This window comes from Stegastes partitus, unplaced genomic scaffold (genome assembly GCF_000690725.1).
Source record: "Stegastes partitus isolate 25-593 unplaced genomic scaffold, Stegastes_partitus-1.0.2 Scaffold511, whole genome shotgun sequence".
NCBI classification, from domain to species: Eukaryota; Metazoa; Chordata; class Actinopteri; family Pomacentridae; genus Stegastes; species Stegastes partitus.
This window is the reverse complement of record NW_007578242.1, coordinates 104,403-128,983: the sequence shown is the minus strand read 5'-3', so window position 1 is coordinate 128,983 and position 24,581 is coordinate 104,403. Positions and strand designations below refer to the sequence as shown.

General features: G+C 43.7%; 1 protein-coding gene across 1 annotated transcript in view; it reads left to right on the top strand.

Annotated features, from left to right (window-relative positions):
• Positions 1-24,575, top strand: part of LOC103361549 (protein FAM126B) — a 43,252-nt gene extending 18,677 nt beyond the window's left edge. Inside the window, exons 3-12 of the mRNA XM_008287653.1 lie at positions 2,888-2,965; positions 6,324-6,425; positions 8,405-8,584; positions 10,578-10,658; positions 13,112-13,227; positions 14,953-15,048; positions 15,851-15,967; positions 18,187-18,274; positions 18,393-18,549; positions 23,238-24,575. Coding sequence (XP_008285875.1) covers positions 2,915-2,965; positions 6,324-6,425; positions 8,405-8,584; positions 10,578-10,658; positions 13,112-13,227; positions 14,953-15,048; positions 15,851-15,967; positions 18,187-18,274; positions 18,393-18,549; positions 23,238-23,908 — 1,659 coding nt within the window. The 5' untranslated portion in view covers positions 2,888-2,914 and the 3' untranslated portion in view covers positions 23,909-24,575. The remainder of the gene's footprint in view (positions 1-2,887; positions 2,966-6,323; positions 6,426-8,404; positions 8,585-10,577; positions 10,659-13,111; positions 13,228-14,952; positions 15,049-15,850; positions 15,968-18,186; positions 18,275-18,392; positions 18,550-23,237) is intronic.
• Positions 24,576-24,581: the final 6 nt, after the last annotated feature.

Sequence of the window (24,581 nt, the reverse complement as noted above, 5' to 3'; positions counted from 1 at the left end):
GATGATAACTAATTGCAAAGCAGTTGAGCAGAGGCTGTAATGATCTGTACTGACTGCTGCATCTGTACAATGACCAAAATAACAGGACAAATACCCACATGTTACCTCAAGCCACAAATATATTATGTATATTAATATGTGATACCAGGATGAGCTGTCATACCACACTGGTACAGTAGCATGGATTTAATCTCTGGTTTAAACCCTTTTATAAGGACACTTTGAACTATTTATGGCAGTTGAACATAATGATAAAAAGACTGAGAGAGAAAAAGAATGAGTGTGTTGGCTATAGAAAAACATCTTACAATAAGCCAACAGGCTGATGCCTGAAATATTAAGTGGGATCTTCCCACTTTGAAGTGAGAATATACTGAGTAAGCCCTAATCCATAATCCCATCAGTGCAAATCCACAACAGTCTTATGAGCAGCACAGTTCTTCTAAGTGCAAAGGCTGCAGTGCTGTCACAGCTTTACATAGGTGACTGAGGTAAGACACCAAGCTCACGTTTCTTTCAAAAAGCACTTACGATGACATCTTGTCCTTTGAGTGACAAAATCATCACAGAGAACACAGAAGTTTTCCTGAGATAAGTCAAAGAACATGCTGAGGGTTGGTGTTGTGGTAATATTTGACTCATATTTATAGAAATTACAGCCGTGACTCAGTCAGCGCAGAGTTTTTGTTACTGGGATTACAGTCAAGGATTTTCTTCGTCTGAAAAGACTTGCATCTGTATTGTGCCAGCTGTGTGTAGGCGCTGGTATACAAGTTAACTGCAGGTTACATGACAACAATAATTGTGCATAATTCTGAGGATTATTTCTATTCACCTGTAAAAAGACAGCTGACTGAAACTAAAAGCCACATTTCAGAAACTTTTTTCACATGGAGTTCCACCGTTTGTGCCCCTTCTTCTGCTTTGATTTAACAGCACCAACTCTTTATCTGAAGGAACTTCATTTCTGATATTCTTCTGACTGCACTTCTTTGAGCATCTATTTGCATTAGCATGATGGACTTAGTTGCATAGCCAAACACCACAGCGCTGCTGTGGGCACGTTTTGGTTTTAAGCCAAATGAAACAGGACAGGCCAGTAACTTGGAGGAGGCTGTTTGTCGGATTTACAGCAAAAAGGTTTCGTTCAAAGGCGCCACTACTCTAAAACTAACAGAGACATGAAATGAACAGAGCAAGACAATGAAATTGTTAGTTGCAATTATTTGTATGTCAGTTAATTATCAACTAAAATGTCATGCTGGTGAAAACCCTACACTCAGCACTTTTACTGGGCTGGTTGTTGTTGTTCTTTGTGTTTGTCTGTCCTAAAGGTTAATGCTGGTGGCCTAATCATGATAGTCTTTGGTGTTGGATGATAAGAAAGGATGGTCTCAACTGTAGGCTACAGTGCTACAGTGTGCATCTGCCATTACATAAGTGTTGTTTATTTCTGTCATTTCGGCAGCTTGGCACACAAAGCTCCTTGCAACATCACCTACAGTCTGTATCCAAACTGTCACTGGAGCCTGTGACTGTTCACCACCTCTCATTCCACAAATCTTCACACACTCACTCACTTGCTGAGACACATGCTTCGTTCACAGCAAACCTTTTATGGGATGAGTAATGAGAATATATTTTCCATGGGATGGGGTCTGATGGAGAAATGGCCTGTTATTTTGGGCAGTTTGCTGAAGTTAATTTTAGTCTGCTTGCAGCCTGAGACCAGAATATTTCCTCTGTTATCTCATAGCTGATTTTTCCTGATGTTTTATGAACATTAAAATGTGCCTCGACGGTTAGCAGAGGGAAATTTCTAGCTTTATGGCACTGTGAAGCATAGAACAGAACACTCAGTTTAATTAAGCAAGCTTTTTATTGGGTTTTTGCCAGGCTTAGTTTTTAACTTTCACTCTTTCGGACTGCCCTGTGAAGTTTTGCGCCCGTTGCACAAGATTTTATTAGAACTCACGAGTAGCGAGCGCCAGAAATAGACTCAGGCTTGAATCGTCAAGTGAGAGCTCATATGAAGGCCTGTGGTGGTTCATGTCTTTACTTATCCATGGTGACAGGTAAGGTCACTGTGGTGACTCGTTATGTAACGCCGTGGCCAGCATCAGCGCTTCCAGAGGTGTAAGAGAACCATGCCGGTGTTTTTACATGCCTATGTACAGTTAGCACCACTGTATGTTATAGTTTCATTTCATTAGGTTGCTGCTTTCCGGGTGTTTTTTTTTTTTTTTTTGCATACATTTGAAAATGCAAAAGCTTTGAAAGTGTAAGCTCTCCACAGTTACCATGTGGCTGCCTTTGTCTGTTGTCAGGATCATGTAGTATTGCTGTGCAGTTCTAATCACAGGCCAGTTTATGTAATTTTCTGGAGTGGTGCATCATGTGCTCATGGGCGGCTGTATTATGCAGGACTGAGAGTCACCTGTGAAAGAGGACTCGGTGCATGTTGACATGAAAAGCGCAATGTGTCCCCTTGAACGCCAGAACACGGCTCCCTGAAAGACCCTTCGTCCTTTTTGAAATCAAACTATGCTTTGACCTGGTTTCTGACTGAAAAAATTAAATAAAATAGTCCCCGAGTGCTCACTGTGATGGAGAAAAATGTGGTGTTGGGTTCAGTAGAGAAACAAGAGAACCACAACTTAAGAAGATGCTTAAGTGATGCATACGTACTTGTACTCATGTAGTGAATGGCCCATTATAAACATTGGTATTGTGCTTTATCATGCTGTATAATCACCACTGTTTCCTTCATTCTTCTCCCCTGTCTCCTCCTTCGTCTCTCTTCTCCTTTTCTCCTATCATCCCCGCCTTCTTTTACCGCCACCGTATCCCTTTCTCCCTCCTCCCTCTTTCTCCACGTGTCCCCCAGGCAGCCAAGGGGGGGTCTCTGAAGAAGATGCTGGGTTCAGAGCGCGGTGTTGTCGAAGAATGGCTCTCAGAATTCAAGGTAAAAGCCCTCCTCTCCTCTGTCCTCATTCATGAGTCATGACAATGAAATGTACTCCTGGAGGCATTTATCCAGAGAAACCACACACTGTGGGTGTAACAGCTGTGATGAAGCAGAGTGCTCGGCGTACAAGTGTGTGCAAGTCACCACTTTAACATTTCGTCCTTTTTGTAAGTTGTAATTAAATTTAGAGAATGCAAGCAAGAGCTGTGGACAGTTCAGGACAGTTAAGAGCCAGGGTCAGCTCTGCTTTGTCAGAATCAGCTTTACTTTGATCAGCTCTTTGTACGACACATAAACTGTACCTGAAGCAGTTTCACAAGCAGGCGCACCTCGACGTAATCCGTGAGACATGTCTTACAGGCATGCTTTTTAAATTTTTCGTCATGCTTTCGCTGAAGCTTATTTTTGTTTTCAGGCATATAAATTGTGAACAGGCTTTGTACACACAAGCCTTTATTCAGATTCCAGTAAGCCCTCAGTTTCCACACAGTGAGCAACTGTGCAAGTCTTGCTCCATTACTGCCATATGACTTTCTCTCAAATGGTAATAACTGTTGAAAATCAACTCGAATACTCAAAACATAGTCAGCTTCAGCTACCCGTAACTGCATCTGATCTGGGGTGAAATGTGACGATGGTTTTACTGCTGTTTGTTGTTTCATTTACCATGCTGTAGTGTCTAAATGTGAGCCCAAATCGTTATGCAATACACATTGTCATCTGTCCATTCTGATATAGATTTAAGCTCAGTTGCACTTTCAGCTATTGGTGGCAGCAGCTTGAATTAGCATTAGCAGCCTGTTGACACAGTCCAGTGATCAAGAAGCCCTTCTGATGAAAATCAAGTTTTTTACCCCATTAACATGTCCATATGGTGTGTTTTTTGTATGGTGGCGGCCAGTTTTTGGGCAAATTAGTTTTTTTTTTCAACCTTGCCAGGGTTTCAGGCCCCGGCCCCACCAGGTTGCCCTTTTTGGGTTTTTGGGCAGGCGTTTTCCACCCTTTTTTGCCTTGGGGGGCCCCTTTTCTTGGTTGCCCTTTTGTTCGGCCCTTGGTTTCTTACCAGGTTCGGTTTTGCACTAAAAACCCCAACTTCATTTCATTATACGCTTTGCAATGACAGTAAAATTGAGTCTTATCATATATTTCAACGAATTCCCGAGTGGCCTCTGCTTTTATGTGAGCCACAGTCATGTGAAAAGAGTCATGACTGAATCTAATCAGGTTGTTGCCACAGCAGTCAGATGATGTTTTAGGTTTATTTAGGGTGACTCCCAGTTGTGTTTCAAGAAGGTGAATCTTGTTTAGTGTTGCTATCTGGGAGCTACATATTAGCTTCACTACCATTCATTTATGTTGAAGTACAACTGAATCTTGTAAAGCTTATTTAAACAGAAGAAGGTTCTTGACTCTGACTGATGCAGGTTTAACCTCCAACACCTATCAGATGTTCATGATCAGCATTTTTTTTTGGCTCTATCTTTTTGCACTTGCTAGTCTGTATCCCCCTTGTGATCTAGATCAGTGCTTATGTTGCTTAAAAAGTGACACAAATGTAATATTTAATGACCCACTCTGTAGGTGCCCGGCTAGTTTTTCTTGTTTATGTCACTTTTACTTCAAAGTCTGTGAAGCAGGAGTAGGACAGCCTCTGTTTTTTCCTTCAGGCAGTTTGCTTCTGTTTGCACATCAGTTGAAACAAAGTGCTGGCACAAAGCGTCTGTAACTTTACCCTTCATAAATCACCTCTAAACGTGTATTTAGCATGCTAGTAAAACACAACAGTGCGTTTGGGAAGGCAAGCTAAAGAGAAGGAGTGACTGTGTAGTGCATTAAAGGGGCGAAAGAAGAGAGCACAAAATTATTAAAAGAAGGGAATATGATGAATAAATTGCTCTGACTCATGGAGAGAGTGGTGCAGACCGGGCACATTGTGTTCTGTCCTTAAAATGGCCATACTACCATGCTGAGAGGCTATCTCTGCCTTCTGTCATCTGCAGACGACACACAATCTTGACCATTTCAAAAGTATCACCCCAGGATATTCTGAGCCCGTCTTACATCATCACTCTGTTGTGTGCAGCGTCTTTAAAGAGTTTTGTTATCAAAAGGTTATCTTTCATGAAAGCATCCATTTAACTTTCACTTAATATGCTCCTTTGGCTTTCCCGCTCTGTGATTTAGACTGTGGTAAGAAACTCAAGACATTTTTCTATGTCACACCAGGAAACGTGTAAGTTTGAAGACTACGACTGATGACGGGGGAATTTCATGTTCCTGTTTCAGTCCTGGTGCTGTGCGTGCAGGTTCACTGTGATGACTTACTGGGACACTTAAACAGAGTGACAATGTCTGCAGTGAAACATTTAAAGATTCTGTGTACGACAGCAGAACCGCTGGCCAAAACAAATGGGCGCCTCAGCCACACCTTCCTCCTGTTTTCATGTTTCATTTACAACCAGAAAGGCTGTGTGCATGAGAGCCAAAGGAAAATAATCCATCCATAACTCATCTAATGTTGTTTTCATTTGACATGTTGCACCGCTTGTGTGCCTCCTGCTCAGTGTGTGTTTTAAAAGACCTGCAGAGTCAAAATAAAATGAGTGTGAATTAATTAAATTACATGATTTTCTCTAAATCTTTGGGTTTTGGAGCACTGGCTGAATCCTCTGGACGGCATTTCTCACAGGCCTGGGACATTTGATCCTTGATACTTCATCCATACACTAAGAAAATTGTTCCTTAGACTGTTTCATAGATTCATGTAAGTGCATAACATGCCATAAAAAACATAGGATGCTCCCCTCTGGCTCATAAACAGCCTGTCACACCTTTGTAATGGAGCCCCTTCACCCTCCATCGTTCTCTCCTGAGGCGCGTTGTTCCACGGTCGCTTGGGCCTCTCGTCACCCTCATTCGTCCCTACCCACCTCCCCTGATCAAGTCTGCAGCCAGCAGGAGCCGGTGCTTGCTCTTGAGAGACAGACTTTGCGGTGTAAAAGCACCCGCGACCTCACGACCCGTGTCTACCACCACCTCCACATGAGTGACGCACACCAGGAGGTGCTTGAAGAGCTGACGGGCTTTAGCTGTGTCGCCCAGCCCTGCTTTCACTTTTGTCAAACAGTGTGTGAGGTCACTCTTGGTCTGTTTAGTGTGGGGAGGCCGAACAGTTTCAAAGGGAGGAACTCACATGCAGAGACACACTGGGATGACAACACACACAGAGGGTCTGCGACATTATTCTCTGCTAAGAACACTCCAGTACCATATTTATGTTCAGAATCTCACACATTCCAGAAATGTAAAAACTGTGTGCCACTGATCAACAATCCTTTATTTCTCCTTTCTGAAGTCCTTACCAGAAACCCACATCCCCAGCTACGCCGGCAGCCTTCATCTGAAGAAGTCCCTGGTGCCGGCACTCTACAGAGTCATCCAGGACCCCAACAACGAGGTGATACACAGAGGACACGCACACACACTGACGGTCCCAGGCATGGATGCTTTTAGCTCAAGGAAACTCATTGCTTGTGACTCACATGATGTTGTCTCATTTGGCATTGAGCAAGAAACTGACACACAACTGTGTCTGCAGGGGGCACAATCATACTAAAACACAGGCACGCTCTGTTGGCGTGTGAGCGTGTGATGGACGGGCACAGTGGCAGTACCAGTCACGTTACCTGTGAGATGGTACACGGTGTTCCCTCTACGCACACACACACACACACACACAAACACACACACACAACCACACAACGATTCGACAAATGAGACCATCTGCTGCCCGCACTGGAAAAGCTGCGTGCTCAGTCACACTGCAACACGCAAGCTTTTACTTTACACAGATGTTTCCTACACTCGTACAGCTAAAACCTGTGTTTTTACTTTAAAGAACCTGAGGACACAATTTTTAAGCAAAGGCCTGAGGCACACGGCGAAACAGGACTTTAATTTGACTGTAATGATACAGTCAGTGGCTCCAGTTCTCTTTTCTCTTCTATTTCACGGTCAAATTTGGATGTTAAGCAACCAGGGATCTAAATTCCATTAATGCCGTCAGTCTGGCTGCACAATCCCATTAATGATGAGATAAATGTGTGTGTGTGTGTGATAGAGAAAGATGAAACATGATTGTGTGCTTGACTGTTTGGGGTTTTTCTTGTTTGTTTGTTTTGTTGTATTGCTGATGACATGGCAGACAAGTGCCTTTCCGAGTTCATTAATGAGTTGTTGCTTATTTCCCGGTCAGCCACAGTACAGCACACACAGGCACACTTACACGGCAGCGCTGCGTAGGCACTCACTTCACTGACCCCTCGATGGTATAAACACATTGGCTCAGCTGGCTCCCCTGAGACTACATCTGTCCAGCCTTTCATTGTAGTGAATTATCCTCCGCCCCTCTGCTCCCACACACCTCCCGCTATTGACTGGCAACAAAACTTTCCTTCCATCTGTCCATCGTGTCTTACTACGATAAAAATGACGTTTATTCCAGTTTTAAAACTGGAGCTGTCACGATACCATCTCAGTGTATTTCGGATAGCTATTAAAAAAAGGATGCTGCTAAGGTGTTGTCAAACCTCAGCATGAGAGAAAATGGGATTTTATCTGGTTACCATCTTATTAGGGATATCAAATCCTTTCTCCTTATACGTGTTTTTGTTTATTTATGTCACTATACCCGTACATTTCTATTTATTTACTTAAACCTGACAAGAATTGTCAATAAGACACCATTTATCAAAGCCAGAAACTGTAAAAACAAAAACAGTCTGCAGATTTTTCGACTTTCTGACAACCCTTGAACTACTCGTCTGTGGTGCACCGTTCCTCTGGGAAACTTAACACAATCTTGGCTTGAAATAGTGATATTTAATCAAAATCACTTTATTCTACACGTTTCATCTAAAAATACACCAAGAATAAACATTTGCTCTAACGAGAGTCTGTAGCAAACTAAAGCTTCTGTGCTCCTCAGCGCAGCTAAGAAGCCATGACTGACTCATAACTGACCAGCAGTGGCTTAACAACATGTTGGGTCTTTTCGGCTGAAATGCAGGCTGTGTTTAGATAAAATAAATAGGACACAGGTATTGTAGTAATATAAAAATGTAGTATAATAGTAAAATATTTGTAGTATGTTAAATCACATTTTTCCAGTGTTGGTTACACCTGATTCCTTTTTTTCCCCCAAAGTTTTGTAATATACTAAAATAAACTTTCATAAAAACACCCAGAATCAGCTTGTAGTTGACAGATTTAGTTTTTAATTCAGGCCACTGGAGTGATAGCATGAATAAATTAAACTCTGTATAATGTTTGTTGTTAATAACCTTATTAGAAGAATGTAACAACCACAGTGTGAATTCTAATAAGGTGTCAGACCTGTACTAATTGGCGTGCACTTTTTTCCCACCTGTGATCCAGCTGCTGGAGCCTGTGTGCCACCAGCTGTTCGAGCTGTACCGGAGCTCCGAAGATCGCTTGCGACGCTTCACGCTGCAGTTCCTGCCTGAGCTGGTGTGGGTATATCTGCGCATCACTGCCAGCAGAGATCGTCAGAGCAACGGCTGCATCGAGGCCCTCCTCCTGGGCATCTATAACCTGGTAGGTGTCAGCCTTTCTGGGTCTGGTGATGATGGAAGAAGATGTAAGGAGGCTTTTTTATAAAGAATACCATAAGCGGTTTTTGTTGATCAATTCGTTTCATACAAAGTATAAACAGGACAAACTAAAATTGGAATTTGATATGACCACAGTTGTTCTTTGGATTTAGGCTGCCTTAGTTAAGGTTATTTAAAAAATAGAAAATGAGGACTGTTTTACACCTCCCCATGCTTTTAGATGAATGCCCTTTACATGGACTGTGAGTGCAGTTGAGCGTCCAGTTGTTGAGAACGCTGACTGTTAGAATGATCCACATAAAGTGTCCCTTCAGACGAGGAACTCTGCTCAGTAGCTGACCCTGACAGAGAATCACAGCATTGTATTTACTATGGTCTTAAATGAGCAGCAGTGAAGGTCACAGCGTCCTGATAGTGAACTTAACCCCTCAAACTCATTATCTGGCAAATGGATAACCAGAACCTTTCATTGATCGCTGTCAGTCAACAAAGATTGCGTGTTTTGTTCTCAAGTCTGTTCCCAGCTCATCCCACTTCTACTGTTCAGTAGGCGTAGGTTTGCATATACAAATACTTTACATAAGACAAATCTGCTGCTGGTTTATATGGAGGAATACTGGTGTTGAAACTATGAGGCAGTACTTTTCTTTAAAGTGCATTCATGTTTTTACAATCGTGAAGATACCTTTGAATGGATTTTTGCTGTTGTGAAAAAGCCCTAAATTGTTGATGTAAATCACATTACTTTTTTAGTCCTAATATAAGTGGGGCCTTGGTGAGGTTAGGGTCTGTTGACTTCAAAGACGACGTACAGGGAAAACCCCGGGTAATGGATAGACCTGAGATAGATTGCATCACCAGAAAACACCCTTGGGGAAATGGGCTGAGAGCTAGAGATATCAATAGAAAGATCTCCATGTCAGCCAGCCCAGCCCAGGGTATATCCATGCATAATTTATTCCTCTGTGTCTATACCACTCTACACACGCACGCACACACACACACACACACAGACACACACACACACACACACACACACACGAATGTACATACTGTACATGCTCACATGCTCACAGACCTCTTACCATCGAGGCTGAGCCTTGATAAACAGCTTTGGCCTCAGCAAGTCCCATCAGATATTCAGAGCTGCACCGTGAGCCAGTGAAGGGCAAAACAAGGCCTGAACCAACGGCACCCTCAGGGAAAAGTGGAGATAAAAGAGATAAAGCCTATTTGGTACCACATTCCAAAACCTAGATTATGGATGCCTGGATGGACAGATGGATAATATGAGGAGGGCCAACATGGCTAGAAAAAAAACTGTCACTTTCGTTAACCCATGTGGAAAACAAAATCACCCAGAGAAAACCATTATATCACCGTTTCTCAATCAATGCCTGCCATGCTCAAACGTAGTAGAGAAAATGTTTTGTTAACTCCTACACACCACTTGAATCCGCTTCAGCAGCACATAATTGGTTTACGGCGTAGAATAGGAACAACAGGAGCTCTCTGCCAAGTGAAAACTATATATCTGTGAATGTATTTTATCGTTTCGACTGCTGGTTGTGACCGGTGGAGATAATCAGGCGTTGCTTTTTAAAAAAAAAAAAATGGAATCATTTTCAGGCACGCATTAATCTTTGTGTTATGCATCACAGGGTGAAATTGGAATTGAGTGGTGAGGGTGCTGGCAGTGACATTTAATCTGTCGCAGTCAATAACATGCACCAGCAGAATGGTCATACACCAACTCGACGATGGGAGGTACACGAGGTCGCACAGTGGTTACTACTACGGAGCTACTAGCCGTGTACTGCATCCAGTCAGTTCACTGAAAAGGGATGAACTGGGTTAATAGAGATCAAATTAGATGTTAACTAGCTTTTAGCATAAATATCAGATTGTTATTAAATTTTTCATTTACTCAGTGTCACAGCTTTTCTGTCTCTTCCTTTCTCTCTCTGGTTTTTCAGGAAATCGTGGACAAAGATGGCAACAGCAAGCTCCTCTCCTTCACAATCCCATCCCTGTCCAAACCATCGATATATCACGAGGTAGATTGTCCCCGTCTCTACATGCTGCCATGTTGAGTTTTCACTACTCTTATTCTACCGTATTCTCGTCTTTTCTCGTCTCTCCCCACCCTCACTGTCTCCTTTTTTGCCGTGTCTCCTCTCTGCGGCCGTTATCGTGGCCGAGAGACTTATTTAAGCAGCTATTTGGAAGACGGCACCTCCTCGGTGTCTTGACACTCTTGGAGGTCTATTTTCATTAACCTCACCTCCAGGGCTTCGTCATCCGTGTGTGTTAGTCCCCCTCTGCCAGAAAAACATTCCTTAATTTGTCTTTTTCACAAATTAAAAAAACCACTTGACAATGCGAGTACATGCTGATGTCTTTTAATTTAAAATGAGAGTACTTGGACTTTACTTAATTCCACTCTTTCATGCTGTTTTAGTTGCTGATTGTTTTTTTTTTTTTTTGTCATGCTGGGTTTGTGCCCAACTTCTGACCTGACTACTAAAACAGGCCTTTAGTATTGACTGTGTGTTGACCTGGAATTCATTAGTAAGGTGTTTACTGGGACATGTTGACCAAGGACCATTTTTGGAGGGCGGATGGCCAGATTTTTGGGGCCGTTTTTGCTACCCAAAGCAAAATGTGAGCATTCTCATACACCGTGACAGCCCTCAGTAGGTGCCCATCTGTGTGTGTGTGAGTGTTGATGAGACAACGGTGTGTGGCGTGTGCTGAGGGCGATTTATCGCTGTAATTACAAGCTTGAGAGGCTCTTCCCTCCATGCTGAGAGAATGAAGAAAGCATGGAGGAAGGAGGAGGGCTATATTTTGTGTGTATGTGTGTGTGTATGAATCATAACAAGCTTCCTCAGCTGTAGTACAGCTCTGCACGTCACGTGGCTTTATCCCCAGGCATTCAGCATTAGCATACACTCCAGCCTCTCTCTCCCTCTCTCTCTCTCTTTTTTAAATTAATCTGTCGTCCTCTCCTTCTCTGCTCAGTCTCACAAGATACTTAGGACAGAATATCAATTCAATTTAGGGGTGACTTTTGCTCCGCACACCATCAGAATTAAGTGGCCCTGTGACATATTCTCACTTAGATGCAATTTTAGATTCCACCCAGTCATTACCGGCACCTCTTTTTCTTTCCTTTTTACTCAACAAAGAAAGAGGAGATTTAGAGTGCTTTGCATAATGTAATATCAACCTGAGTTTCTGTGATTGTGTGTGTGTGGACTGACACAATACTAAACAAATTGTAACCAAAGTATGCAGTTCTTACTTGTTGCCAGTAATACCTTAGAAAACACCTGCGGAGGGGGAAGATAGGAGCTATGAGGTCGTACAGAGGTCCAAGAACTGAAGACATATTACAATGATGACGCTCAGATTACATATAAATACATGGTCTGTAACTGAGGACAGTGGGTCGGGTGTGTTCGGGTTTCCCCCAGGAAAATTGCTTAACAGAGGCGGTAAGCCACCCGAATCCTCATGGTCAACTTAGTTACCACATAATGGCCTACATAGGTGCCTCACGCTGATTATATACACTAAATGTACAACAGTTTTCCCCAGCAATTAACCCTCTGGACCCTAAAACCCACCAGCGGGCTTGACAGGCATGTTAGCTTTAAAATAAATAAATAAATAATTAAGAAAATTGCCAAAATTACACCATTTATCATCAAATTTTTTAAGCTTTCCAACAATCCTCAAGCTTCTCAGCTTTGATGTGCCGGTCCATTGGAAAACATAACCAAATCCAAACTTAACATCAAGATATTTCATAAAAATCACTTTATTCTACATGTCTCTTTTAAAGATTCACCACATGTAAACTGTTTGTAAACTAATTCTATAATAAAAACATTAAAATGATAAAAATTCAACATTCCTGTTTCTATAGAGGTGCAGGACTTTATGTTGCAGTGAGAATTGAGTCTACAGTGAGTACAAAAGAAAACTGCTTGGAGTTCAAATGGCTAATAAAAGCATGTTTTATAATGCTGGTGTACAATGAAACACTTACAATCGGTGCGCAGAAGCATTTTAAGAAAGTGGGGAGACTCAAATAGAAGCATGGATTAAGTAATGTAAAAGCAGCGCTGCAGAAATTATGACCTTAATGTTGCGTGAAGGACTTTGTAGAAGGTACAGGGAAAATTGTAACAGATGGATTTTGCCTGAAGAGTCGTGCAGTCAGCAGTTTATCTCCTGAAATCTAGCCCTTTCTGAACTTGGAAACCAATAAATAGCCTCAATAGCAAGAGGTGTTGCCAATTACACTGATCCAGTCAGAGGTGAGGACTTGCCAGGTGCAATGTGTTTCCATTGTAATAAAATGTGAGCACTAATCATCGAATTCCCCCAGTAGAGACCCGGGTTTGTCAATGGAGCACATTTTGCACCTACCAAAACGGAGGGAAAGTGTTTTGTTCACGCTGTTTTTCTTTTGCCTCTGTGTGTGTGTGTGTGTGTGTAGCCTTCTAGTCTGGGGTCGATGGCACTGACCGAGGGAGCTCTCTGTCAACATGACCTGATCAGAGTGGTGTACAGCGGCCTCCACCCTCAGAGAGAGACCTTCACTGCTCAGAACAGGTACCGCTCCGACAAGGAGTCATTCGAGATGTAGCGCAAACGTCATGAAAGAGATTAAATTGCAGTAGTTTGCAGACATCGTGCTCTGTGTGTGGTGCTTTTTACGTCATTCAGCTTAGTGAACACGTGTGGCGTCACCGTACTGAATCCAGCTCTGACCCTGAGGATGCCATCGTGCCCTTATTTATTTATTTATTTATTTTTCCACGGTGAAGTATTTTCTTGTACCTTATATTAAATCTTTCCACACAAGATGAAAGAGACCTTTTAAGATGATCACATCATAACCCTTGATTCTCGTTCAGCCTCCTCTGGCGAGACTCAGCAGGCCTGAAAGCTTTTTTGGCTCTCGACATATTTTCTGCTGCTGAGGATGAATGATAATCTTAGAATAGTAATGAGGCATGCCAGAAGTGCTGCCAGATAAATGGTTTTCTGCTGCATCGAAATGAGCAGAGTTGCACTTTGTACATGTGTTTGTTTGCAGTGACATACGTGCAGAGCGGGACACGTGCAGTTCTGAGCTATCGGACGTGATAATGTAAGGACTGCAGAGATACCGCTGATCAGCCCGTGTGTTGTCCAGAGCAGTGTGGCTCCTGGCTATAATGAGCGTAGAACGTCATAAATACACTGAATGGATTTCAGCAGGGCCAGGCCTCATAGCTTATCTGGAAATCCATTTGTGTGGCCCGGCCTGAGATGGTGTTTATGAGAAGGAAGTCCAAAGCTCCTGAGAGGTGCCGGTTTACTCCGACTGTTGATATACAGCCAGGCCATTTACCTCCCTCTGCACACAGTCAATTATGGCCCTTACGCTCAAGGTCCTTCTCCTGGTTGTCCTCTGTCAACACACATACTCCAGGACACACTTGGGGAAACAAAATAAGCGCAATATTAAGATTTGCAACAAATGCTAAAATCATTTTAAGCAGGTAGTTTTGATTTAAACTCTGCACCAACATCAGTTTCATCAACAAACAGACGCTCAAAATGAAGACGTTGTAATAACATGTTTAGCACCTCAAATCCCTCACGAGCTCTTTGGGAACTGAAAAAGGAGTTGTGGGGAACTGTTGGACACAGAGACTCACAGAGGAGCCGTCACACGTACTTCCCAGATCTCACCTATGTGTTGCAAAGACCTACAGGTCAAACAAGTTGAATAAGCAACACCCTTCCTTACATGTTCATGCAGCTCAGAAATGCATAAGTCTTCAGGCTGTCAGAGCACACGAGCTGCATATTTTAATAAATTATTGCCACATATCGATAACAATACTTTGTAAACCTTTGGCAACAAGCAAGCCAACAACTGTCACTACAAGTCGACTTAAATCTTTAGTGTCACGTTCTGCTTTAGTCCCGAGTCTGCATCGCCGTTACGGTGTGTGTTTAGGGTTTTAGGGTGATTGCTGCAGCATATTTGGCCGTGCATCTACAAACAGTTCACTGGCTAACAATATACAAAGCTGCTTAGGCAAGCAGTTTGCTTAGAAAACTTCTTAATAGTTCACAGAGTTAATAAACTGCTTGAGCAACTCTGCATAATTGTCTTCAGTAAAGGTGTCGTATTGGTCAGAATAATTTGTAAACAGAATTTGACAAGTCAAGCTCGATGTGATGTGGATTTAAGGTGATATTTCTGAACTTTACTTTTGACCATGTTAAAGTTAAATACACTCTATTTCTGGACTTGCTTCTGACTGTGTTTTGTGATTGCAGGTTTGAGGTGTTGTGTTTCCTCATGCTCTGCTACAACTCTGCTGTGGTCTACATGCCCCTCTCTTCCTATCAGTCAGTCTGCCGGATGAGCTCACGGTGAGAATACACGTGTAAAGCATGTGCTCCCCCCCCATTTTTGTACCCAATTAGCGGCCACCCTCTCCTTTTCCACATTTTATGCTACTTACTCTCCTGAAATTCCGATTAAATCACCCCCTCTACCCTGCAGCCACACTCTGTCCTCAGTCACGACTGCCCTTTTTGCAAGAGGATTTGATAAGTACGCTTTCATTAGAGATCAGTCGATCAGCTCGTCTGATTGGTCGAATGAAAAACCTAGCTGCTGGATACCTGTCTCAGTCTGTGTGCCTTGGAAACGCTGAGACGCCCTGGAGTCGGGAGTAAGGATCAATGAGGAATTCACAATATGAGGCTCTGTAGTGGAGCCACTCCCCGGTGATTGTTCCAGCGCAGCGTGCAGACGATTCAGGATATGAATTGTTGCCTACTGTGAGCGAGCAGATAGACAACGCCTGAAGCGAGCTCAGTCTAGACAGATGGCAAACTGTGACTGTGAAGATTTCAGAGCAGGAGAACAAGGCTACCTCTTTGAGTTTAGCCTCACAGTGTAGACTCTGAACTCCCCGTCGCCTAACCTTGCCTGACCTAGACGACTGTAAAGTAGTTCAAATTTGGCTCCCCGTGCTCACCGTTTGATCTGGTTCTTCTTTGTTTAGTTTACTCAGGAAGTGACTGATGTTCCCTTTAGTGTTCGTCGCAGCCCGACTCGTGTGATCCGTGCTTCCAGCAGCAGAACATTAGACTGAATGTTATTTAATCGGTACAATATCCCTTAAACTTTGCCTTTTCTTTCTTCCCAAACCACCTCCCTCCTCAGGTTGTGCGTCTGTGGATTCCCTCGGCAACAACAGAAGCTTTGGAGGGAGCCTTGCAACCGTGTGCTGCTGGACCCTGAGTTCATGGTGCAGATGCTGACTGCCGTTTATCATGCCATGTATGTACTGTTAAAGCTGCAAATGCAGTTTTTTGTTGGTGTGGAGGTTTTTTGTGGCCGCTCAAGGGCAACAGAAACAAGTGGGAGCACAACATTGAGGCTTCATCATCAAACTAAGCAGTTAAACAGAAGTTATGGAGGAACATTATTATTAGTTATTGCCTTAACACCTGGTAAACAAAAGTAAAAAAAAAAAAAACTTTTTTAGGCTCTGTTTTTGGTCTCTACCATGTGCTTTTTAACTGCTAAATGCTCCTCTCATCTCGTCTCTAACTGCGTGTGCTGCTGTTTGGTGCTGAGCAACTAGTATACAGTAGATTTTTAGAGTTTTTTAGCTGCCTCCTGCATCCCAAAAACTGTCTAGTTTGAGTCTCACCATTACAAGAGCAGTTGCTAGTTGGACAAACTAAGGCTGAAGCTCATGAAAAAGCTGCATGAAGCTGGGAGCTGCAGATTCAGGTGATAATTAGGTGATTATCGTAGCGTTTCGGTGGCTTTCATTCACGCCATTTCACTTCATCAGTCTTTAATGGAATCAGTGCAAGCGCCCATAAATGAACGATGATATACTGAGTGATTTAAGGTAATTAGGAGGAAGATGATCTCATATTTGTTTTCCACTTGCACACACAATTTATCAGGTACAAAGTTCCCTCGTGAGCGAGACAACATAATGTTTGTCATTTTTGCTGTTGCCCACTGTGGGACATTGCTAATGAGGGAAGTCTTGGTTCTAGTTTTCTATGATGTACGGCAGGAAATCTCCTCGCAGCATATGCTAGCACTCCACCAAGGACAGACGCTTCCCACTGTACAGACTGATTACATCGCCAGTGTATTGTGGGAGCAGGTGATTTCATCCCGTATGAGGACAGTCATTGCAAAGCTGATTATGGCTCCTTGATGACAGCTAGTCCTAAAAGATGGATCCCCTGATACGATAGTGACTGGAATCACCGCTGTTAAGGATGGCGTGGGGAGGAGGATGGGAGGGGATGCATTCGCCCCTCATCGCCCCCATGAGGGTGCACGGCAGCAATCAGGAGATTGGAGCAGTCAGTGGTGCTTGGGGGAAAAAAAGCAGACCTCATGTGTGTGTGTGGAAAAGGGAGAGAATAATAGCCTTTTTAGTAATCCCCACCATAGGTCACCTCAGTGCCAACTCGAGCTCTTTCACCCTTGGCCCTCGCAGGCACACGTGAAGGACAGATAAACATGACAGCTCCACACATGCAGAGGGACCTTGGCACACACTGAGGACACTCTGGGATTTAGGTTAATATGTCCGCTAATGCTACAGCCCTATAATGCCACATGAAGAGAGAGAGAGAGAGAGAGAGAGAGAGAGATGTGCAGGGATATCAGGACATCACAAATTTAGAGGCACACACCCATTTTTTTTTTTTTTTTTTTCTATTCGAGGGCAAGTTTTAACCTTCACAACATCAGAGAGTCTGTTTTTACCTGCCCATTCATCCCATCCTTTTGATCTCGAGTCTAAAGGGAACCCCAAGCATTTGTCCCTAGCTGTGTGATTGTTGCATTTGAGGACCACATCAAAGAGTTCGGCCGTCCACTTTATTTGTGCGTGTGTATTTATAATTTCGTATGTGTACAGTAGATTATTTATTCATGGCGGCCGTTCCATTCATCTCTGTTGGCTGAATGTGAAGAAGAGGCACCCTCATTTTCTGTAAAGCAAGGATAACTCGCAGGGATATACTTGCAAAAAAGCAAAGCGTTGCTCAGCGCTCACTAATGCTTTGCTAGATTAGCTTATTTAAACTCTCAGCAGAACTTTTAATGCCGCCATCATTAGTCAGAGAGCTGCAGGAGTTTTTAATTTACCATTTTTGACTTGATGATGATACAATCCCCGCATTGTTTTAAATTTACATGAAATGGCAACATCCAATTCAACAACTTTTTTTTTGTAATACATTATTAAACGCAAGTGATTTTGCAAGGAAAAAAAAAAGTACTCTATTTTCTAGTAATTTAATGGCGTGACAGATTGTAATCGCTCTGACTGGATGTGTTCCCAAGTTATCCTCCCCTCCCTCGCTGTAGCTGCAGGCATTACTAAATAACTAATAATAGTTCAAGGGATGTGACTCAGACATCAAGGCATCTTGCGAGACACTCCTGTTTACTCAAGTAAGACGCTGTTAAACGCTGGTGTGTGTGTGTGTGTGTTTGTTTTGTCTTCTGATGTGTAGATACAATGGGGAGTGGGAGATGGGCCGAGAAGCTCTGGAGGACATCGTGTACAGAGCCCAGCTGGAGCTTTACTCCCAGCCTCTCCTGGTAAGAGTTCACCTCAACTTTTCTGCAACCCTTAATACAAATTAATAATATAATGCTTTGATCTGCCACTTTTTTGCATGAACTAAAACTAACTGTCAATGATTTGTGTCCGCTTCAGCTGGGGAACGCCATGAAAAACTCGCTGCCAGAAAGTGCTCCCGACGAGCCGCGGGGTCGCAAGGTGCTCCAGGTGGAGGTGACGCCCACCATTAGCCGTATATCCATCTCAGCCATCACCACCGCCTCCATACGACGCCACCGCTGGAAGAGAGAGGGTAAGACCAAAGCTCCGGGACCTGCAGAAACATCTGCCATCTTGGCTGCAGCACACGGCGAAGTGCAAGGAGAGGAGAGATCTCAGTAAATGTGACAGCAGAATAGATTATAAGACTTTTTTCTCTTTTTTTTTTTTCTCCATTGACCTCGTTATTAATTTAGCACCCAGGAGTAGGCTGGACAAGAAAATTATGCAAGTAAAGGGACCATATTCAGTTGTAATTTAACTTTATGGGTTGTTACCTTTTTTTTTTTTTTCGATGTATGAAAGCCCTCAAGAAGCTACTGCGTGGTGAGAAAATCACTTTCCTGGTGTTTGTCCTTAGCAGTGAGAAGGAAACCTGTTCTCTGTGTAAACCAGTCACACCATTAGCATCATCTAAATGGTGTTTCATGTCAGTTATTGTATGTAACTGTGGTCATGTAGTCTCTGTGTTGCAGTGCTTGTTCCACTCACTGCTCCCTATTGCTTTTTCTTTGCTCTTGTCTTGTCTATTGAGTGCGTTTCGTGCCTTGTTAAGATTTAAGGTTTGTGACTTAAGAGAAACTGACGACAAAATGGTGCCTGTAGATTCCACTGACTCCATTCCACCCAGTACACGGGTGACTGATGGGGTCATTTATTTTTAAAATACCATTGCGTGCCTTTTTTTTTTTTTCCTTTTTTTCTTTTTTTAATATTCTGTAAGCTACACATGACAACTGTTAGGCCTGCTGTGCCCATGATGAGGCCCGAATTGATTGAAGCTTGATGCTACTAAAGAAACACATTTCCTCGTCTGTGTTGTTGACTCCCAGATTGTTTTGACTACTCAACCGATGCAGAGTTGAGCTTCAGCGTCAATCCTCCTAGCCTCGCCCAGCACCACCTCCACCACCACCACCACCAACACCACCACACTCCCTGGGACCCCGCCGCTAAAGAGGAAAGAGGAGGGCGGCCTCACAGCCACCACAGCAGCAGCAGCAGCATCATTCCCCCCATCACACTTGAGGGTAGGGGACAGGGGCGGACACTCAGAGAAGAGGGGGTCTCAGGAGGAGGTGCCTCTTCGATCTGTATCCTCCCCACCCTCCTCCTCCTCCTCCTCCTCCTCCTCCCACCACTCCTCCTACTACCCCTCCTCGGCTTGAGGCGGTTAACTCCGCCCTTCCCATTTTTGGCTGCCTCTTCACTTCCCCAGAGTATACTAACTCATCCAGTCTATAAGACCCTCAGCCAACAACCCCTCTACTACCAGATCATTGCTATTTTTCGTCTCATTTAAGAGTGGAAGAGTCGCCTATTCTGGGTTTGAAGGAAGTGCGGCTAGCGGCCATTTTGCATGGGCCTGTCATCATGTCATATTCTCTCTTTTTCCTCATCATGCCTTCGACTTTAGACCGCTGCCCTTGTCACTCACTGAGCATGTTTAGCGCCCAGCCTGCAGCTTGACCTTCTTCTCTGGGCTCTCTCGCCTCTCCGTGTCTGACAATTATCAAAATTTTTGTTTTTTTCTTCAGTTTTAACAGGGAACATGCATCAGTTTTACAAAACTGGCATAGAGTACACGAACATCTTGTTTCTGTGCTGCTCCTCGTGGTGTTTGACAAGTTTTCGGTCTCTCCGGCCAGCAGCGCCCATCTGCTGCTGCCGCTCCGCAGGAAGAGGCCTCCCATTTTGCTTTTTTAGTCCAGCAGCTTTATTCTATGCTAATTTTGTGCCCTGCCATGTTGCATTTCTTTTCCTCAGCTCAGTGAGTGGGAACGAGCCCTGCATGCACGCGCTATGGCAAGCTTCAGTAATTTCTGCTACAACATGAAACGCCGGAACGTTAGTATTTCAAATGACAAGGCCGAATGAACGGGCTGAATATCATCAAAGTTAACAAGTCGATGAATTCGAACGGCAAAGGCGATTCCACTGCTAGGACTGTACGGCCCATTTTGTCTCATTCTACTGTGTGTGTGCATTTTCATTCATGGTTGTTTTGTAATCTTGAAACACACTGAAGATCAGATCATTTTCTGGCTTATGGTCAGTGTTTGTCTGAGTGCCATCCTGTCTTCTTCCAAAGATCTTTCATCGAGGTCTGTGCATCTGGAGTGAAGGATTCCTTCAAGTCTTTTCATTAGATAGAAATCTGCCATCCAGTAAACAGAGACCTTTCATTTATTTCCAAAGAAGATTGTTCAGTCACCGACTCTGTGTAGTTACTGGACGTTGTCCTGCAGAAAGAAACAACTGACTTCACCTTCACATTAGAAATTACTAAGTTTTGCATTTTTAAATCCATTCAGTAGAAACTGCTTTTATTTTGCTGCGCAGTCTTCTTCCACTGTATACCATGTTTGACTGTTTACCTTCCTCAAGGAGGGAATTCATTTCCATTCATTTCACCTCACAGTGGAAGTTCACTTGAGCAGAACTAAAACTTCTCTGAGCTAGCTGCTCTTATAGCTTAATTGTTTTCTTCTTTTTTTTTCTTCAGTTGAAAAGGGTGCATTTAAAAAAAAAAAAACAACTCTCAACTGATGATGGGTTGTAAGGAGGATTGGATCTATGATTTGGCTAATTGAGCTGCCAGAGGCTGATTTTTGTGTTTAGAAAGTCCCAGAAACCAATAACATAAAGAAAGATATTTGCCAAGGATCCCTTACTCACCCAGATATGTACTAAATACAAAATTATACGTTTATTACATAACCTGTTTTATTGTAAAGGACAAACTCCTGCTGTAATATCTTTAGTCAGTACAGTTATTTAGGCAGAATTAATATAATACCATATGCTAGTGACTCATAAGCCTTGGCTTTAACCATCTGTGTGTCTAATTATTTTAGCAACAGTTAAACTGCAAGCATGCGTTAAATAGCAACTATCAACTTGTGATCTTCTCCATTACATTCCTTTCCTGTTCTTTTGCTCATCGGTCGTTCCAAACTCCAGGACAGTTTATCTGCAGTTAGCTTATATGTGCTGTAGATGTATTGGTCAGGTTCTAGTTTTAACACAACACTGGTTTTGTTAATAATAATGCAGCCAATGATAAAGACTTCTAACTGTCGTACTTAAAGCATCGAGCCTTTCAAGGGAACTTCACAGGAAGTGTGTTTATTCTTATGCAGCAGGGACTCTTTTTTGTTTTTTTTTTAATTTTACATCGCACTTCCTCACCTAATTTCTCTCTTTCTCACGTGCAGTATATCTATTTGGGATTTTATGTCCTAGAAACGTACCTCATGTAGGCTCTGCCGTTATTTCTGCCAGTCAACACTAAAACGTTGCTCGGCAAAATGTCCTTGAACGCATCATCAAAGAAGAGTTTTTAAACTGCTCCCTGCTCCACAGCTGAATCCACACACAGTGACACAACAGATTAAAAACTGAAGGCAAAGAGATGTTTACTGTGGTGGATTATAAGCTTTAAGCACATTTCAGGCTGATTTTTCATAGCTCGCTGAAATGACTGGAAACCAATCGCCAGCACATAAATGTGTTGCGTCAGCAGACGTAAGCAAACCGTAGTCACATGCAGAACCACTGTGGCAGCTGTGTTGTGTAAAGCGTAGCCTACAGAACTACGACTCTTCATTTGGGATTGGGTTGACCTGTGATGGCTTGCAGACTGCCCCATTTAGCCTGGTGGGCTGTCAGCTCTAACTGGAGAGCTATTGATCTGATGAGGTGTACGGACTCGCCTCAGCGCTCTCCACAGATTGGCAGGCTCGTCTCGGCCGGCCAACCACGTGACCGCTGGGCCAGTGTTGCGGGAGAAACGAGGGATGGGGCAGGAGAGCATGTGTCTTCTCCTCATGTTATGTGCATGTCAGTCCAGACCTTTTTACTTCTCGGTTTCTCCATTTCTTTTTCTGGTGCTGTCTGTGGTTCCCTGTTGTCCGATTCTGCTTGTCCCAACGATGCATGACGGAGAGAGACAGCTGATCATCTGTCTCTACTTTTGACAGGCTTTACCCTGCATACTGTATGTCAATAACATGCTTTTTTCTAACACAATTTATCATCTTTCTCCCTTTCAGCTTTCAGAGCGATGCCATAAATGGACTAAAAACATTTGAATGTTTCTGTGCCTTCGTGTCAGTGTTGTGCCTGTTCCACGAAGTATATTATCAGTAGAAATCTAGACAGTTTTAATTAATGGTATGATGATATTTGCTGAACAAACTCTGCGCTCGTACGAGAAAGGTTATCGAACTCGCTTTTTGTAAACAAACAGCAGGTCAGATTTTAGTCGATGTGAATTGCATAAGATGATTCAGGCTCAAGGTCACTGTGGACTGTGTTGAACACTACCTCTGTGTGGTGCACAAAGACCAAATTAATAAAGCAGCGCAGTCTGTCAAGTGTTAGGCATCGCACGGCTAGAATCTGATGACGTATTTAGACATTTTTAGAATGATTTCTTCTTATTGTTGTTATTCAGAGGCCGTCACTGTTTATATGAATGAGCAGACAGGCTTCATCCTGTTTACAGAGAAATGTTTCAGTCCAGATTCTGAATTGTGGAACTTCACAATCAGTAGTTTTCAAGAGCTGTGCATTCAAATTTTTTAAAAAACAGAAGGTTAAAAGTTTTGATCACTCAGATTAGACTCAGCATCAGCTCTGCCACCGTTTCAACTCACTGACGTTCTCTCTTGTCTATCACGCTCTCCTCTGTGTTTGTTCGTTCACGCTCACGTTCAGATGCTGACGGCATGAGCGGCGGGGAAGATTCCTTCAACGTCAACGACCCGGATGAAGGTTTCTCGTCTGGGGCGTCCAACAGCAGCCAGCCCAGCGGCACCAAGGCCGGCAGCGGCGGCGTGGGGCCGAGGGGCGGCAGCCTGAACAGCAGCAGTAGCAGCATCAAGAAAGCCATCACGGCCCGGCTGTCTCGGGACAAGGAGCGGGAACGGGAGAAGGAGCGCGAGAGGGAGCGGGAGAGGGAGGCCGAGAAGCAGGCAGAATTGTCGGCGGAGCACCAGGCCGCCGTGAGGAGGCATCACCAGAGGCAGCAGTCCCCGCCGGCCAGCATCACCTTGGAGGCCATCCACCTGAGCCCCATAAAGAAGCACCTGAGCTTCCCCGTGGGGCCCACGCTGGTGCGGACTGGCAGCACCTCCTCCAGCAAGTCCTTTGACTGCATGAATTTCAACCTGAACGGGGGCGAGGACGAGCGAGAGGAGGCGGCAGGAGGCTCCGACAAGGAAGGAGGGCTCCTAGCAGGGGGCTCCCACCGCCACTCCACCATAAGCTTGCAGGAGGAGCACCTGATCAGGCCGGAGGAGGCCCAGGACCTCCTGTCTCCCGGAGCTCCTCTCACCAAGCAGTCGCGCTCCCCCAGCTTCAACATGCAGATCATATCACAGGTTTAATGTCCAACGCAGGGAACGGTAGACACACATACACAAATAGCTATCCATTACACACACAAACACACTCTCATGCAGTTTTTTCTGTGACTCTTTCCAGCTCTACTATGACAACTTCTCTCTACCTGTGAGTGTATGGTGTGGGTATGTGTGTGTGTGTTTGTGTGTGTGTGTGTGACTTTAAGAAGTAGGAACACATCTTCAGATCTCCAGAGCTGTGTCTCCACCCTTTGAACATCCATTAAACTTACAGTTGTGACCTGCAGTCGTTGCTGGTGGGTAAAGTCACCGAGAACACAACACATGAGAAAGCAGTAAAAACGAGCGTAGAAGAGTCCAGCGCGTCACTGCATCCTCCCGTCTGACCGAGCTGAGCATTCCACACAGACACTCTCCTCAGAGGGGGAGGAGATGACGAGAGAGAGAAAATTTGTAAGGATTCCACGCTTAGCTGTAGGTCATGTATGACATTTCAGATTTTCTTGAGTTCCTGACTGAATCAGTCAAAATGAATCAGCAATAACACTTACCGTCGCTCATGTGGAGAAGAGTGGGATTGTCGCTCTTTCTCTTCATTCCTTCCCTTTCATTCCCGGGCTCACGTGCAATCGTTCTTGCTGATTTTCTTCCTTGATAATCGCTCTTTTTTTTTTTTTTTTTTTAATTAGGCATAAAG